At 42.2% G+C, this 17,226-nt stretch overlaps 3 protein-coding genes and 1 long non-coding RNA gene across 6 annotated transcripts in view; 2 read left to right on the top strand and 2 right to left on the bottom strand.

Annotated features, from left to right (window-relative positions):
- The window catches only part of ADAMTSL2 (ADAMTS like 2), a 178,887-nt gene extending 171,681 nt beyond the window's left edge, over positions 1-7,206 (bottom strand). For both annotated transcript variants that reach the window (XM_087879686.1, XM_087879687.1), the window contains exon 1: positions 7,105-7,206. The gene's annotated coding sequence lies outside the window, so the exon portion shown is untranslated. The remainder of the gene's footprint in view (positions 1-7,104) is intronic.
- On the top strand, positions 10-2,881 carry BSPRY (B-box and SPRY domain containing). Its single transcript, XM_087879914.1, is given in 3 exon segments — positions 10-185; positions 188-232; positions 1,919-2,881. Coding segments are annotated over 3 exon segments (675 nt in total). The 5' UTR covers positions 10-97; the 3' UTR covers positions 2,461-2,881.
- HDHD3 (haloacid dehalogenase like hydrolase domain containing 3) lies at positions 3,675-7,243 on the bottom strand. Of its 2 annotated transcripts, XM_034427210.3 has the most exons (2): positions 7,105-7,243; positions 3,675-4,512 (listed from the first exon to the last, which is right to left on the bottom strand). In XM_034427210.3, exon 2 carries the CDS (start codon positions 4,501-4,503, stop codon positions 3,781-3,783), a length of 723 nt encoding a protein of 240 aa, XP_034283101.1. In that variant the 5' UTR covers positions 4,504-4,512; positions 7,105-7,243; the 3' UTR covers positions 3,675-3,780. The 2 variants fall into 2 exon arrangements, with proteins under 2 accessions (XP_034283101.1, XP_087735819.1); XM_087879693.1 differs by lacking the exon at positions 7,105-7,243 and having other exon boundaries at positions 3,675-4,563.
- Positions 7,244-7,479: 236 nt separating this feature from the next.
- LOC148111693 (uncharacterized) overlaps positions 7,480-17,226 on the top strand; it is a 32,770-nt gene continuing 23,023 nt past the window's right edge. Inside the window, exon 1 of the long non-coding RNA XR_015730134.1 lies at positions 7,480-8,274. This is a non-coding gene — a long non-coding RNA (uncharacterized LOC148111693). The remainder of the gene's footprint in view (positions 8,275-17,226) is intronic.

Genomic DNA, 17,226 nt, shown 5'->3' with positions numbered 1-17,226 from the left:
TGCAGCCACAGGGCTTTTCAAGGTGGAGAGCACACTCGACAGCTGCCAGCAAAGATTGGAAGGGCCTCATTTGGCATCTGAACTTTGTTAGGTATGTATGGACACTAGAGAACAGTGGTTGTCCAAAGCAGCCCAGACCCAGGAGGTGCACTGGAAGGAGTCACTGCAGAAACTAGATGCCCTGCAGCCTACCTGGTGACCATAATTACTGCCGCTGATGACCCCCTTTGTGGTATGTGGGAGGATACCTAACTCCTACCGAGAGCAGAGATTAGAGGTAGATAGGGATTTATACAAAATGGAGGAATGTGGTTTGAGGCTGGAGGCCTGTGGTTGTCTTCCTTCCCCCCCCCACCTCCCGTGCCAAAGCCCCCCTCCGAATGCACCCTAGGAGGTTAGCTGGGCTGAGAAAAGCAAGCAGCCCAAGCAGTGGTGAAATTCAATTTTTTTTACTACTGGTTCTGTGGGTGTGGCTTTATGGGTGTGGTGTGGCTTGCTGGGCGTGGCAGGGGAAGATTACTGCAAAGTCTCCATTCCCACCCCACTCTGGGGCCAGCCAGAGGTGGCATTTGCCAGTGCTCCAAACTACTCAAAATTTCCGCTACCAGTTCTCCAGAACCTGTCAGAACCCGCTGGATTTCACCCGAGCCCAAGGTGTCCCCAGTCCTAGCTACCACCCCACCCCAGCCATTAGGGAACCTTCCTCACAAATTTTGAATTTATATTTACTGACAAAGAAATAAATGTAAATATAAATTCAACACAAAAGCGACTGCCTGTATATTCAGGTAGACCAGGCTGCCCTGATAGAACAGTTGGGGGGGGGCGGGGGGAGCACTCCCTCACAAATGGAAATGTCATCCTTCCCTAACATTGCCATCTTGTGGGGACAATGAGCGTTGCAGACAAACCCCAGCCAGAAAAGTTGCCCCATGAGGGTGCCAGGTTGTGCCTTCAAGACTCAGTGCTACTCCCGATTTTGTGTTGCACAAACTGAGGAAGATGAGGGGATCCTGCAGCCCCACAAAACAAAGCAAAGGAGTTAAGTCCACCTGCACAATGGCTCTGGACTTTGGCTGTTCTTCAGGTGAGTGGGGCAGTGAGTGGCAGTAGCTCTGTGCTATTCCATCCACACTCAGCTACTATGGCTGACCTGTAACCCTGTGAGAACCAGTTGGAGTCTTGCCCCAGATCCACTCTTCCTTTCAGTTTTAGACTGGACTGAAGTGGTATTTCTCAGTGAGAAGTAATCACAGTGTGGGGCTCAATCGACTTTTGGGCCCAGTGGATGTCCTTCTCCATCATACTGGGTGCTACTTAATGGGTAGACTTGCAAGTGAGGTGCTCTCCCCCACCAGGCACAGCCCCAGGGTCAGCACACAGTTCATTTACACTCACCTGCCTGGTTGCACAAGGGAGAGCAGAGCTGTGGGCGATGGAGTTGCAGGTTACTCAATGCCTTGATCAGGCTCATGGCTGATGACTTGGCCTTGCACACCCTGGGTTAAATCAGAGACCCCTTGGGCTGGAAGAGACCTTGAAGGTCTTCTAGTCAGATTCTTTGTCCAAGGTAAGAATCTCATACTATCCTGGACAAATGGTTGTCTAATCTTTTCTTGAAAACCTCCAGCAATGGACCATCTCTGGGAGGCAAGCTGTTCCACTGATAAAATTGTTCTGTCAAGATTTCTTTATTTCCAGGTTGGACCTCTCTCCAATGAGCTTCCATCCATTGCTTCTTGTTGTTCAGAATGCTGCAGAAAATAAACCCACTTCCTCTTCCCTGCGGCAGCTTTTTAAATATTGGAAGATGACTATCATGTCTCTAAGCCTTCTCTTTTTTAGGCTAAACGTACCTGGTTCCCTTAGTGGTTCATCATGCAATTTAGCCTCCAGACCCCTGATCATCTTTGTAAAGTGTCACCTTACCTCCCTGACTCTGTCTGCAATTTTCCCACTGGCCATTTTACTGCTTACATACACATTGTTGAGAAAAGAGTTAGCTCCTTCTTGGTCCTTTTCATCAACAAGAGAAAGTTGATTTTCAGCCCCAAGATGGCCTGAAGGACAGACCCAGATGACTCTGCTTGCTTCGATCACTGGCCCAGTGCCCTGGCTGAGGAATCCTCCTGTGCAGGGATCCTGGAGTGAACGCAAGATCTGCACACACAAACTAGGCATTTCCTAGACTCGTTGCAATGTTAAAACAGGGCTGGCCCTGAAGCCCTCTTGGGCTACAATCTCTCCTTCTGGATCGTTTCCTGCGGTGATCCCGAAGTCCTCACACAATGATCAGCAGCTGACATGAAGCTGTTGAAGTGCCCTGCAGAGTTTGGGGTATTGGTTGACCTGGATGAGCTTTATCAGCCTGAGTCCTATGCTGTTCTCCATGGGCACCAGGAAACATTTACTGCCCCCATCGACCCTGTCCTGGCCGTGGTTGGGATAGAGCTGGGATAGAAAGATTCCACATAAAATCTATAGACCAGTGATGGCGAACCTATGGCACGCGTGCCACAGGTGGCACGTGTAGCCATATTGGTGGGCACACGAGCTCAGCTCCAGTGCACATGCACATGCCGGCCAGCTGATTTTCGGGCCTTCTGGGCCCACTGGAAGTAGGGAAACAGGCTGTTTCCTGCCTCCAGAGGGCCTCCGGGGGGGGGGGGAGGCCGTTTTTGCCCTGCCCAGGCTCCTAGAAAGGCTCTGGAGGCTGGGGAGAGCAAAAAACAGGCCTTCCAGTTCCACTGGAAGTTGGCAAATGGGCCGTTTCCAGCCTCTTGGGGGCCTACAGGGGGTGAGGAAGGCTGTTTTCACCCTCCCCAAGCTCCTAGAAACGCTCTGGAGCCTGGGGAGAGAGAGGAACGTGCCATCACCTGCCAGGAGCAGGGGGGAGGGAGGTCGCGCACACATGCACAGGGGCGGGGCACATAGAATTATGGATGTGGGCACGCGTGCGCGTGACACACCCCCCCCCCCGCTTATGGCACACGATGGCAAAAAGGTTAGCCATCACTGCTATAGACATTTTCAGTCATCCAGTCATAGTTGCCCCAAGGCGGCTTTTTCAAAAGGCAACTGGACTTTCCATTTCCTTTTCCTTTCAAGGGAAAACAAGTCCAGTTGCCTTTTGAAAAAGCACCTTGGGGATCCCATGTAAAGGAACATCAAGGAATCTTTCACAAATCAACCATAACTGCATGTTCAGTCTGTAAATTCGCCTAAAATAAGCAAGGTGTCTGTAATACTCCAAAGCAGGGGTGAAATGCTACCGGTTCACACAGGTTTGGGCGAGCCGGTAGTGGCAGTGGCAGCATGAAGTTCCTCTCTCACCCGCCCGGATGTCGTTACTTCCTGGTTTTAACCGGGAAGTAACCTGTTTTTGACCCTCTGTGCATGCGCAGAGGGTTCAAAATCGCATATGATGTGCGCACACGGGGGCGGAGCGTGCACTTCCGAACCCATAGGGAAGGTAAGTAGATTTCACCCCTGCTCCAAAGTAATATTTTCCCCCCACTCCATTATGTCTATTACATTTCTTTTCCTATTGGCAGCAACTGAGTGGCACCATGTGTTAGAATCCCCTCAGCTCCCCAAAGAAATTTTGTATCGGCCTCTAATTCCAACTCTGTTGTTCTAATACAAGAAACCTGGGACAGGGAAGCTGCAGACTCTTATAAGCAGGGATATAAGGTTTTATTGGACTTACTATGGGTTAAGATTTGTTAAAATTGCAATTTCCTCTATTAGAAACAGCTGCCGAAATCCAGTCATTTACTTTTAGCCTTTCTCTATCCGAGCCTGCAGATCTAAAAGTGAAGATAGAAGGTGGTTTTCTGGCACCTCCATGTTGCTCTCAATTGGCCCTCCGGCCATTTTAAACAGGAAGCTGTGCAGCCCAGCCTTCCTTGCAGCCAAGTAGTCGTTCACGTAATGGTCCCCCACGTGAGCAGCCAGCTGAGGCTCCACCTTGGCACTGCGGAGGGCTTCCAGAAAAATCCGCCGGTCTGGCTTGGCAAACCCCACTTCTTCCGAGGTTAAGACAAACTGAAAATATTGTAGGAGGTTACACCGGCTCAGAATCTCTTGCACCCTTCGGTCAGAGTTGGAAACCACTGCCATGGGGATACCCTGTTGCTGGCACCACTGGAGCATCTCAATGGCACCTGGGACCAGTTCCCAATTCTTTGGGCTGCTATAATCCCGGTAGAGTTTTTCGGCAACGGGCCAGAGAACACCACTGTCATGAATTCCGGCAAGCTGGAAGGTCTCCAAGACAACTCCAAGCCACCACTGCTTGGAGCTGAGGCCCTGGCTGAAGCCATAGTTGGGGAAACGCTGGCTATGGGATGTATGAGCTTGGGAAAAGGAGTGGTTGAGCGCCTCAGCAGGTACCTGGAGGCCAAAGGCCTGGGCCTCGGCAGAGTAACTCTGCCCCACGGGAACCCGGAGCCGAAGCAGGGTGTCCTTGACATCCCAGGTCAAAAGACGAAGTCTCAGCATAACAGCTGCCTGCAGCACCAGAACAAAGAGAAAAGTGGGGCTCATCCTGACCTGTTTTCTCAGGGACTGACCATATCCTGCTCAGCGAAGATTAAAACCATCCTAAGTTATTGTTATTGTGAGTTGCAGCTCTTAATCACGTAACAGAACAGATAACAGAATTGGAAGGGATCTTTGAGGTCCTCTTGTCTAACCCCTGCTCAAGCAGGGTACCTTAGAATATTTCAGACAAATGTCTGTAGTCTCTTCTTGAAAATCACCCACAACCTCTGAAGGCAAGCCATTCCACTGGTTAGGTCACTAAGGCCAGCTTCTTCACAAGCACCAAGGAAGCCCTTGTCAACATGAACAAAAGGAGCCCATGATCAGCCCAGGGACTCAGCCCAAAGGCATCCTGAATCTGGGCAAGCCAGACTCACAACTCTCCAGAAGGGCATGATTTCACTGAAGCTAGGCCCACATGGGCAATCCACCATAACAGAATTGGAAGGGACCTTGTAGGTCATCTAGTCCAACCCTCCCTCCCACCCAAGCAGGAGACCCTACACCATTTCTGACAGAGGGCATCCAGTCTCTTTTTGAAAGCCTCCAGTGATGAAGCTCCCACAACTTCCAAGGGCAGCTTCTGTTCCATGGGTTGATTGTTCTCACTGTCGGAAAATTTTTCCTTATTTCCAGGTTGAATCTCTCCTTGCTCAGTTTCCATCCATTGTTCCTTATCTGGCATTCAGGTGCTTTGGAAAATAGCTTGACCCCCTCCTCTCTATGGTAGCCCCTCAAATATTGGAAGACTGCTATCCTGTCTCCCCTGGTCCTTCTCTTCACTAGACTAGCCAGGCCCAGTTCCTGCAACCGTTCATCATATGTTGTAGTCCCCTTAATCATCTTGGTTGCTCTTCTCTGCACTCTTTCCAGAGTCTCAACCTCTTTTTTATAATGTGGTGACCAAAACTGGATGCAGTATTCTAGGTGTGGCCTTATTAAGGCCTTATAGAGTGGTAGTAGTACCTCCCTTGATCTTGATTGCATCCCTTTGTTAATGCAATGTAGGATTGCATTGGCTTTTTTGGCTGCCGCTGCACACAGCTGGCTCTTATTTAGCTGGTTATCCACTAAGACTCCAAGATCCCTCTCAGAGCTACTGCTAGTAAGCCTGATTTCACCGGGTCCTAAAAGTTTGGAGCCAGTGACCCAGAGGAAGAGTGGGCTCCTCTTCACTGGAGGCGTTGAAGGAGAGGCTTGGAAAGCCCCAGGTCTTTTGAGATCCCTGCAGGGGTGGACTGGATGATCTCAAGGGTTCCTTCCAAGTCTATGATTCATACATCCTGCTATGGTGTAATGCAGTTGAGGCTTGCAGTGGGGTGTCCCCAGTGGTGGGTTGCCCCCGGTTCAGACTGGTTCTATAGAACCAGTAGTAAAACCGGGGGATGCTCCGCTCATTGACCCAGACGTCATCATAAGTGATCTGCGCATGTGCAGAAGAGCGCACGTGCAGGCATGATGTGAACCGGTAGTAAAGATAAGTAGAACCTACCCCAATGTGTCCCCAAGAGCGCAGCCACTCTGGGTTAGGCACAGCTGCCCACATTGTCTAACTGGGACCGATTCATCAAGCCCCAGTTAAACAAGCCGTAGTTTAGCAGAAACCACGAATCTAGGGCATGTGATTTAGCAGAGACTTCCTTTTCAAAACAGTGGAAAATTTTCTCCAGTGCAAAAGAAAGGGAAGAGAGACCTTCTGAAGGCAGCAAAAAATAAAAATATAAAAAATATAAAAAAAGCCTAAAAAGTAAAAATAAAATAAGATTAAAATATATGTAAAAAATAAAAAATGATAAAAATAATAAATAATAAATAAAACCAAGGCAAAAAAGTAAAATAAAAAAATAAAAAAACCTAAAAATAAATAATAAAATAGAAAATTAAAATAAAATAATAAAAATAGTAAATAAAACCAAGGCAAAAAAAATAAGAAAATAAAATAAACTGATAAAAATAAAAATAAGCCAAAAAAGTAAAATAAAAAGTAAAAATAAAATAATAAAGTAAAAAGTAAAAATAAAATAAGATTAAAATATAAACAAATAAAAATTATAAAAAAAATAAAAAAAAAAAACAAGGCAAAAGCGTAAAATAAAAATGATAAAAATAAAGTAAAAACTAAAAATAAATAAGATAAAAATAAAACCAAAAAAAATAAAATAAATTAAATTAAATTTAAAAATGGTGTACAAAGAATCAGGGCTCCATTAAGAGATCCCAGCTGGAATCTTCAGATCAGGAATCCAAAATCAAACTATTTTTTCCCCTTCACTTTGTATTCTCAACCTGACTGGTAAGAATGGACGGGAGACCACCAGGAGATCTTTGGGTGGCAGGCAATCCCGAAAAATAGGAAAATACAAATCCAAGCATCGTGAGGAGCAGTTTGGGCCAACGTTGGGAGAGGGTGAAGCTCCCCCCCCCCACCGCCATCGCCTCCCCGGGAAAGCGAGTCCTCTCTTGTTGCTGCCCGCGGAATTCCCTGCCACTTGATACTGGCAGGACCGGCAGGACCATCTCCCTGACAACGGAAAGGGACGGGACCCGGCTGTCACTCACCCAGGAGGCGGGTGAACTTCTACAGGTTGGGCTTCATGCCTTGCATACCCCGGTCCACCATCTCCCCAGCTGCAACATCCCTGCAAAGCCACCAAGCGAAACTCTTTGGTCCACTCTCGCCACCCGTTGACTCGCGAGGCTTGACGGGAGTGGTAGTTTCACTCGGGTACCGATTCCTGGAAGAGAAGGGAAGTAAAAAAAAATACATCTCCCATAAAGCCCCGCGGTAGATTTTTTTTTATTATTATTATTATTTTCCTTGTCTTCTGCGGGAGACAACCATTGGCTGCTGGCGAGACTCCGCGTTGTCGGGCCCGTATCTGGGCGAAGGTTGTGCCGGCTAGCTAATGAGGAGCGAGAATGGGCGTGAGAGGCGGAGGGACGCCGGGAGTGGCGGTTGTTTCAAGATGGCAGATGTGGCCGCGGGGCTGAAGCAGGCAGGAGCCGCTTCCTGGAGCCGAGGCCGTATCCTTTATTCGCGGGCGGTTGGTCGTGGGATGAGGCGGTTGACGGAAGGGATCTTGGCGGGCTTGTCCTGAGGGGAGACCATGGCCTGGCAGCGGTGACGCGGAGAACCATGACTGGGTAGCCTCCGAACATGTACAGATTGCTGCCGTTGTCTTTTTTAATTTTCCCCGTAGGAGTTTTCTGGCCTTTAAAGTTGCTTGTAGCCCGGAAAGATAAAGCAGTCTTCCTCAGCCTGCTTGTCTTTTGGACTACAACACCCATCCTCCGCAGGTTGTGGAGCCGTTGGCTTTTCAGCAGGGAGGGACTCTAGTTCCCATCTTTCTCAGCCAGCTGTGTGGCACAGTGGTGGCTTTCAAAATTTTTTACTACCGGTTCTGTGGATGTGGCTTGGTGGGCATGGCTTGGTGGGCATGGCAGGGGAAGGATACTGTAAAATCTCCATTTATGGTACAGGTAATCCTCGATTTATGGACACAATTGAGCCCAAAATTTCTGTTGCTAAGTGAGACAGTTAATTGAACTTTGCCCTGTTTTATGACCTTTTTTGCCACAGTTGTTAATAGCTGCAGTTGGGCATGTAATCACACGGTTAAGTGAATCCGGCTTCCCAATTGACTGTCGGAAGGTCGCAAAAGGAGATCACGTGACTCTGGGACACTGCATCTGAATTTGAATCGTGACCATGGGGATGCTGCAAAGGACGTGAGTGTGAAAAAGGTCATACGTCACTTTTTTCAGTGCTGTTGTTAACTGTTACTAAATGAACTGTTGTAAGTGGAGGACTACTTGTACACCGCCTATCTCATTCAGCAAAGTGACTCTGGGTGACTTCATTGCACCATAAAACCTATATAATAACTTTGGTGGCAGGACGGACAGACAAGGGTGGGGGTCCTTCCAGTGGGAATTTGCCCTAAAAGATCCCATTGCAGGCCAAGCGTATCGGGTGGCCTTCATCCTCCAAAAAGCAACATGTCATTTTGTGCTTGAATGAAACCAACAATAACTATGTTGACAATGGTGGGTTGTTGTTTCCCACTTACAAACTATGCCCTTAAACCTGGTTAAAGACGGATCTAAAATTTATTTAATGCAGCAAACTATATAGTAAACTGAAAAGGAAGCTCAGTTCTTCAACTTAAACATAAACTGCTCTCGCGATGGGTGAGTACATAAATATATATTAGGTATATACTTAATATATACTTAATATGTATTTTATGTATGTACACTTAATGTCCATGAAGTGTATGAACATAAAATACATATGAAATATGTATTAATTATATTACATATATAATTAACACATATTAAAAAGTATAAAGTACTTAAAATATGTACATTGTCAGATCCCTAAAAGTGATACTGCCATTCAGTTGGAGGAGGGGGGACACTTGGATTCCCTAGCATTGCCTGTGTCAACATATACTTTACAACCTATATCCTGGCGCCAAAGAGCCCTGAGATCTCCTTTACCTGCAGGAATTTTTATGATAGCCATGTGGGTTGTCTCACTTTAAAGTAAATGGTGGGAATGCATGTTTGTTCATTTCTTATTCTTAATTTAAATTAATTAATTTAAATTAATTAATTTAAGTTCATTCTTAAATCAGCTAGCCATGCAAGGAAACCAGATTTTTTCCTGGATGTTCATTTTGTTGGAGTTGAATGAGAGCAGTGAGATGGAACTGAACCCATTTTCTCTGAAAATACTATCTCAAATAGTTGGAATAATTTCTATGTATGTATGTGCAGCATTTATTTATATTCCGCCTTTATTATTTTTACAAATAACTCCAAATGCTCCTTCTTCCTCCTATTTTCCCGGCAACAACAATTCTGTGAGGTGGGTTGGGCTGAGAGAGAGGCCCAACATCACCAAGTTGGCTTTCATGGCTAAAGCGCAGGGGTGAAATGCTCCCGGTTTTGACCGAATCGCCCGATCTGGTAGCGATGGAGGTGGGTGGTCATGCCCAGCTGAGCTGCACAATCATCAGAGGCTTTTTTTTTACTTTTAAAAGCATTTTTTCTACAACTTCAGCCAAAAAAATGCTTTTAAAAGTAAAAAAAAAAAAGCCTCTGATGATCAGGTGGCTCGTCAAAGGCATTTTTTTAAAAAAGGGAGGGTTCTGTGCCCGTGGAAATATGTCTTTGTTCTTTGGCTTTTATCCCATAGATAGACGTGCCAGCCTCTCTGCAGATCATGTCCTTCTAGTGTCAGGATTCTTTTATTATCTAAGGTGGCCCATTCCCTTAACAATACCAAGTTTACTGCTTTGTGATACACTTCCCATGCTGGGAGTCCAAAACCGTCCTTATTCCTTTTATCCTGTAATGTTTGTAAGGCAATCCTCGGGTTTTTCCCTCCTCAAATGAATTTCCTGGTGATACTATTCAATTCTAAGAAGAATTTTTTATCTAGATAGACTGGGATGGTTTGGAACAAATATAATAGTTTAGGCAGGACGCTCATCTTTATTGAGGCTATCCTGCCTAAGAGTGATAGTTGTAATTTCCCCCACCTTTCCAAGTCTTGTTTGACTTTATTAATTAAAGGCTTGTAATTATCTTCTTTTAGGGCCGAGCATCTTGCTGTTATCCAAATGCCTAGGTATTTTATTTTTTTTACTGTTTGCAAGCCCAGAGTTTCTTCTAATATTTTCTTTTGGTCCTCTGACAAATTTTTAGTTAACATTTTAGTTTTTGTTTTGTTCAGTTTAAATCCAGAAACCTCTCCATATCTATCCAATGTTTCCAAAAAAAATTTCCCCGTATCTAATGGTTCCTCCACAATTAAGGTGACATCGTTGGCAAACGCCTGTATTTTATAAGTCTCTTTCCTAATTTTTTTTTTTTTTTTTTTATTGCAAAAGTTTTACAATTACATTTTCACCCCTTTTTTTCACCCCCCCACCTCCCTCCCCAAACTTCCCGTCCTCCCTAACCCTCCCTAACCCTCCCCCCCCCAGACTTCCCTATTATGTACTCATAACTAATAACACTGATATATATACCTGAACCCATCCCTCCCCCTACATAATTTTCCCTCTTTGTCTCTTTATATTAAAATATTTCTAATACATTGTTTTCAAATAAAAGCTATTTGATACTTTCTAATTTGGTATTTGTTCTGAACATATTCTATCCACCTTTTCCATTCCCATTCATAAGTCTCTTGTGAACAATCTTTTAAATATGCTGAAATCTTCGCCATCTCTGCAAAACTGGCCATCTTCGAAGTCCATTCCTCGATAGTAGGCAAAGCTTCATTCTTCCAATATTTACCTATCAACAATCTTGCTGCTGTTATCATATACAATATTAATTTTGTTTCATCCCGTGTAAAACCCTTAACTATGCCCAATAAAAACAATTGTGGAGAAAATTGAATTTTTTTCTTCAAAACATTCTGCATGACCCACCATATTTTTATCCAAAAAGCCTTAACTTTCCTACAGGTCCACCAAACATGATAATACGTAGCATCCAAACATTCACATCTCCAACATTTTGGCTGAACATTAGGGTACATACATGACAACTTTTTAGGATCTAGATGCCATCTATAAAACATTTTATAGAAATTTTCCCTCAAATTCTGCGACTGTGTAAATTTAACATTCTGAACCCAAATTTTTTCCCATGTTTCCAACATCACTGGTTCTTCAAAATTTTGTGCCCACTTAATCATACAATCTTTAACTAATTCCGTTTCTGAATCCCTTTCTAGCAAAACATTGTAAAGCCTTTTAATATGCATTGGACCTTTCTCTCTTATATGTCTAACCAATTCTTCCTCATGCAACATAATACCAGTTTTTTGGTCCTCTTTCCATCTCAGTTGTAATTGATTATATTGTAACCAGGTTAAATTAATCCCTTCGTCCAACAGTGTCTGCAATGTCTTCAACTGCCATCTGCCCGCATCTGTAAAAAGAACCTCTTTGTATAAAAACCCCCCGAGTGACATTATATTTGTATTCCACAAGGTATGACCAAGATCCAGCCATAGCGGTATTTTATAATCCCATTTGAATCGGTGCTTCTTCCAAACTCTCATCAAAGAGTCTCTAAGTATATGACTTTTAAATACTTTATCAACTTTGTCATCATAAAATAGGTAAGCATGCCATCCAAATTCAAGATCAAAACTTTCTGCATTCAATATTCCAGCCTTTTTACTTCCAAACCAATCACTTGTTAAAGTTAAAGCTGCTGCATCATAATATAGCTGTAGGTTTGGAAGTTTAAGGCCTCCTCTTTCTGGAACATCTTGCATAATTTTCAATTTCACTCTCGGCTTTTTCTCGTTCCAGACAAACTTATTAAGTCCAGTTTGCCAAACTTTCAGTTGTTTATCACTTTTAAGCACCGGAATCATTTGAAACAAAAACAGAAATCTTGGCAAAATGTTCATCTTAACTGCTGCTATTCTTCCAAGTAAAGACAGTTGCAGCTTTTTCCAAGTCTCCATGTCTTTCTGAGCCTCTCGCCACAACACCTCATAGTTATTTTGAAACAATTTCATGTTTGATTCTGCAACCTGAACTCCAAGATATTTTACCTTAGGTACAATTTCAAAACCTGCCCTCCTTTCAAACTCATATTTACGATCTTGTGTCATATTTTTGACTATCATTTTAGTCTTTTTTGAGTTCACTCTGAAACCTGAAACTCTACCATAGTCTTGTATAATGTCGTTCATCAAGATTATTGATTCCATTGGTTGTGATAGGGTAACCACCAGATCATCTGCAAATGCCTTTACTCTATAATCCTCTTGCCTTATCATTATGCCTTTCAAAATTTTTGAGTCCCGTATTGTATTTAGCAAGACTTCCAATGTTAAAATAAATAAAAGTGGGGACAACGGACATCCCTGTCTTGTTCCTTTTTCAATTTTAAACTCTGTCGTCAAACTTCCATTAATAATAATCTGTGCTTTTTGCTCTTGATAAATTGCTGAAATTGCCTGTGTAAACTGGTCCCCAAAGCCCATCTTTTTTAAAGTCTTTAGTAGAAAATTCCAATCCACTCTATCAAAGGCCTTCTCCGCATCCAAAAAGACCAGCACTGCAGAAATCTGTTTATTCTTATCAAGATATTCCAATAAGTCTATTACTTGCCTTACATTGTCCTTCATGTATCTACCCTCAATAAATCCCGCTTGGTCCTCATGAATCACCTTTTGGATTACTGGCATCAACCTGTTGGCTAATACCTTCGCGTAAATTTTATAGTCTGTATTCAAAAGAGATATTGGTCTGTAGTTCTCTGGTTTTTTAGGACCAACTTGTTCTTTTGGTATCAAAGATATATAAGCAGTTGTCCAGGATGGGGGTATTTTACCCCCTTGTTGAATATTGCAAAATAAATCTCTAAGTTGTCCCACCATTTCAGCTTGTAAAGTTTTATAGTACATTGCAGTCAAACCATCCGTGCCAGGAGCTTTGGCTGTTTTTAGCTGTTTAATTGCTGCTGTTATCTCCTCCTCTGTTATAGGATAATTCATTCTTTCCTTTTGTTGATCAGTAATTTTTGTAACTCTCTTATCCTTTAAATATTTTTCTATAAGTCCATTCTGCACCTCATCTTTGGCATATAGTTTAGTGTAATAATCCACAAAAGCTTCTTTAATTAGTTTTTGTTGAAAGATTTCTTTCCCTCCAATATCAATACTATCAATAGTCCGTATACTTTGTTTTTTCCTCAATGTGTAAGCCAACCATCTGCCCGGTTTATTAGCATTGCAAAATGTATTATGCTTCGCGTATTGTAAACTTGTTGCAACTTGTTCCGCCATAAGCATTTGGAATTGGTCTTTCAAAAGTTTTATAGCACTTCGTATTCTTTCATCTGTTGGGTTTTTAATAAGTAACTGTTCTTTATTCTTTATTTCCATTTCCAACTCAGATCTTTTCTTTTGTCGGAACAGTCTATGTTTAGAATTCATGTAGATAAGTACCCCTCTCATATAAGCTTTACTTGCATCCCAAACAATTTCAACTGGGGTACCTTTATTCAAATTTATTTCAAAAAATTCTTTCAAATGCTTTTTAAGTTCTATTATATTTTTTTCATATCTAAACAGGTTCTCATTTAATCTCCAAGAACGTCTCTCAACCTTATCCATCTCGATTTCTATCCATACAGGACTATGATCAGTCAAAATTCTTGGAAAAATCTTTGTTCTTTTTGTCTTAACAAGTAGATCATTTGACAACAAGATAAAATCAATCCTAGAAAAAGATCTATGTCTATCAGAAAAAAAAGTGTAATCCAATTCATTTGGGTTATGTATTCTCCAAACATCTTTTAGTTCCATATCTTCTTTCATATCAAAAAAGGTCTGTGGTAATCTAATTCTAGACTTTGCCAAGCTCTTTTTATCTAATTTAGAATCAATTACTCCATTCCAATCTCCCATAATTAAAATAGATCTGTAGTCCCATTGCAATATTTTAGTATGTAACATCTTGTAAAAATAATCCTGTTGTTGGTTGGGAGCATAAATTCCAATCAAAAGAATTTGTCCATTTGCTGTAAACAATTCAATTGCTACAAATCTACCATCTTGATCTACTTCTATAACTTTTGCTGTTAATTTTTTATTTACATAAATAACCACACCATTCTTTTTCTGCGAAGTTGAAGATATATAATGTGCTCCTAGTTTTGAGTTTATCAAATATTTTTGATCTTGAGTTGTAATGTGCGTTTCTTGTAAACATATTATATCATTATTAAATTGTTTCAAATATGTAAATAATTTTTTCCTTTTCTGTGCTGAATTCAACCCATTGACATTCCAAGATAAACACTTAAAGGTCATTAGCCTCTTCATGGAGCGCGGAGCAATATGCTTGAAGTTCATCCACAAGCTTCGATCTCGCTCCTCCCATAGCGCCAATCTCTTGTGCAGTGCTCTTAACTGCCTTCTTGTCTTGTCTTTCCTGTTGTTGTTGTTGCTTCTGTTTAAGTAACTTGGATTGAGCTCTAGTTATACGTTGATCTTTAACTTCAGTCAACTGAATCAAATCCAAAATTGGAGAAGAATCCAGCGATGGCTCACTCAGAATACCTCCTTCTGCACCTTGCACGTTTTCTAATTCCTGCTTAGACTGTTCTTTCAATTGCCTCTCTTCACTCTCCTTAATCTCCAGAACTGTAGATGTACGTGGAGATGGTGTTCTTTCCATAAGAATAGTACTGTAAAAGTGTTGCGCCTTCTCCACGGTATTCAACCGATATCCTTCTCCCTTATATCTGAAAATTACCCCAGCTGGTGCATCCCACCGGAAGGGTATCTGTAAATTTTTCAATTCCTTAACAAGAAAACCAAATTCTTTTCTAGCTTTCAGCATTTTAGGAGGTAACTCTTTAAAAATTACAAGCCGTGAGCCCCCCACTTGTATAGAGGTGTGGAAAGATTTTTGCAGGATATCATTTCTAATTTCTCTCTCAGTAAAGTATATGACCACATCTCTGGGTAATTGTCTTTGCCTGGCCACCCAAGAGTTCACTCTGTAAATTTTATCTATTTTATGAAATACCAAATCAGGATTAACTTGTAGAATCTTAGCCAGGGCTTCAGAGCAAACTTGTCTCAAGTCCTGTCTTTCCTCCTCTCGAATTCCCCGAAGCCGTATGGCAAATTCCATCGCCCGGAATTGTATCATAACAATCTCATCTTCAATTCTCTGCATTTTATTGTCAACTTCATCAATTTTATAATCATTGTCTTTCATCCTAACATTAACTTCTGATTTAAATTCTTCAACTTTAAAATCAACTTTCCCAATAAAATCTGCCAGGCCAGACGCCACTTCTGATATTTTTTTGGTCACCATAATTTGATTCTGTTTCACCATGTCTTTAATTTCATTAATTTCCTGCAAAAATTCCTGATGTGATTTTTGAAGTTCCTGTTGTGATTCTTGAAATTTATCATCCAAAGTTTTAGAAATAAATTCTTTTAAATCTGCCACATCAAATTCTTTTTTCTGAGTTTGTAACTGTTGAGCAGGGGGAAGTTGCGTTTGCTGTTTGTGTGTGGGGGATCCCCCCCCTAATGCCTTCCCTTCCTGCTTCTTTGAAGCCATCCTGGCTCGTGATCTAGTTTTTCTAAAGAGGGAGGTTCCTTTTCCTTTCCCTCCTGCACAAAGACTTCTAAAAAAGTCCCCCAGATTTGATCAAACAAGGGTTAAAATAAAGCAAAGTCCAATATTGAAAAGGGAAAAAATTTCCGAGTTATTTCTCTTGTAACAAGCAAGGCAGCTTAGTAGCAACTTGGAAACTTTGTAGCAAAACAAAGTAACTTCACCAATCCACACTCGCTGGCTCGTTAACTCTGAAGCTAGGCGCCATGTTTTTTCAAAGCACTTTCACTCACTCGCATTTTCTCAGATTGAAAAGTCAACAAAGTGCTAATACTTGCGTTTCCAAATTTCAGGATTCAGGTAGTTTCGCTGTTTATTAAAGCTGGTTCTTTCGCTTTAAGTTTCCTGCAGCCGGCTTGTTCTGCAGAAGCAGAATCGTCCCACGCCGCCCGGAGTCTCAGCAGGTTGGAAGGGAGCCGCGCCTGTTTCCTCCCCAGAAACAATTCCCTGGGGGGTTACAGGGGCTCGACCTGTGCCCTGCTATCTCTCCTCCAATAATCCTCAGGATTTTGAAGTTTTCGAGCCGCTTCTCGATCGCGAAGCGGCTCTACAGGCGGCGGGGCTGGCGGAGCTTCAAAGAGCGCCGCCGTCGCCGAAGACAAGGAAACCGGAAGTGTCTCTTTCCTAATTTTTAATCCTTTTATTTCATTATTGTTCCTGATTCTTCTTAGTAAGCTTTCTAAAGCCATTATGAACAATAGCGGTGACAACGGGCATCCTTGCCTCACCCCCTTCCTAATTTGAAAAGTTTCTGTCATATTTCCATTTCATAGGATATTACCTCTTTGTTTATCATAAATTGTGGTTATCATTTTTTTCAAAGTTATCTCCGAATTTCATCATTTTAATTTGCTGGGTCATAAATTCCCAATTCAAGTTATCAAATGCTTTCTGAGCGTCCAAGAATATCAATGCCATCTGCTTCTCCGAATGGGTTTCATAGTATTCTAGGGCATTGGTCACTATTCTTAAGTTGTTCTTTATATGTCTTCCGGGAAGAAATCCATTTTGGTCTGTGTGTATTAAATTGTTTAAAATTTTTAAAAATCTTTCCGCTATTACACTCATAAAAATTTTGTGGTGCGCATTTAAGAGGGAAATTGGCCTATAGTTTTTTATTGGTTTTACATCAGTACCTTCTTTCGGCAAAAGAGTGATATATGCGTCCCTCCACGAGTCCGAAATTCTGGATCTCATTAAAGCCTCATTGCATATTTCTTGTAATTTTGGTAATAATATTTCCTCGAAATCCAAATTTTTATACAATTCTCCTGGGAAACCGTCTGGGCCTGGTGATTTATTACTTTTGAGTTTGGATATTGCTATCTTTAATTCTTCTGTTGTGACTTCCCTGTTCAGCATTTCTTTTGCCTCCCCTCCTATCAGTGGGAGTTTTTCCCCATCAAATATTGTTCAATTTTCTCCTTCGGGATTTCCTCCTCCTTGTACAATGTTGTGTAATCCATCCTATTTTGAGTTTATCTTCCTCTTTATT

The sequence above is a fragment of the Pantherophis guttatus genome, chromosome 16 (genome assembly GCF_059756535.1).
Source record: "Pantherophis guttatus breed Tessera chromosome 16, ASM5975653v1, whole genome shotgun sequence".
NCBI classification, from domain to species: domain Eukaryota; kingdom Metazoa; phylum Chordata; class Lepidosauria; order Squamata; family Colubridae; genus Pantherophis; species Pantherophis guttatus.
This window is presented reverse-complemented; position numbering and strand designations above follow the sequence as displayed.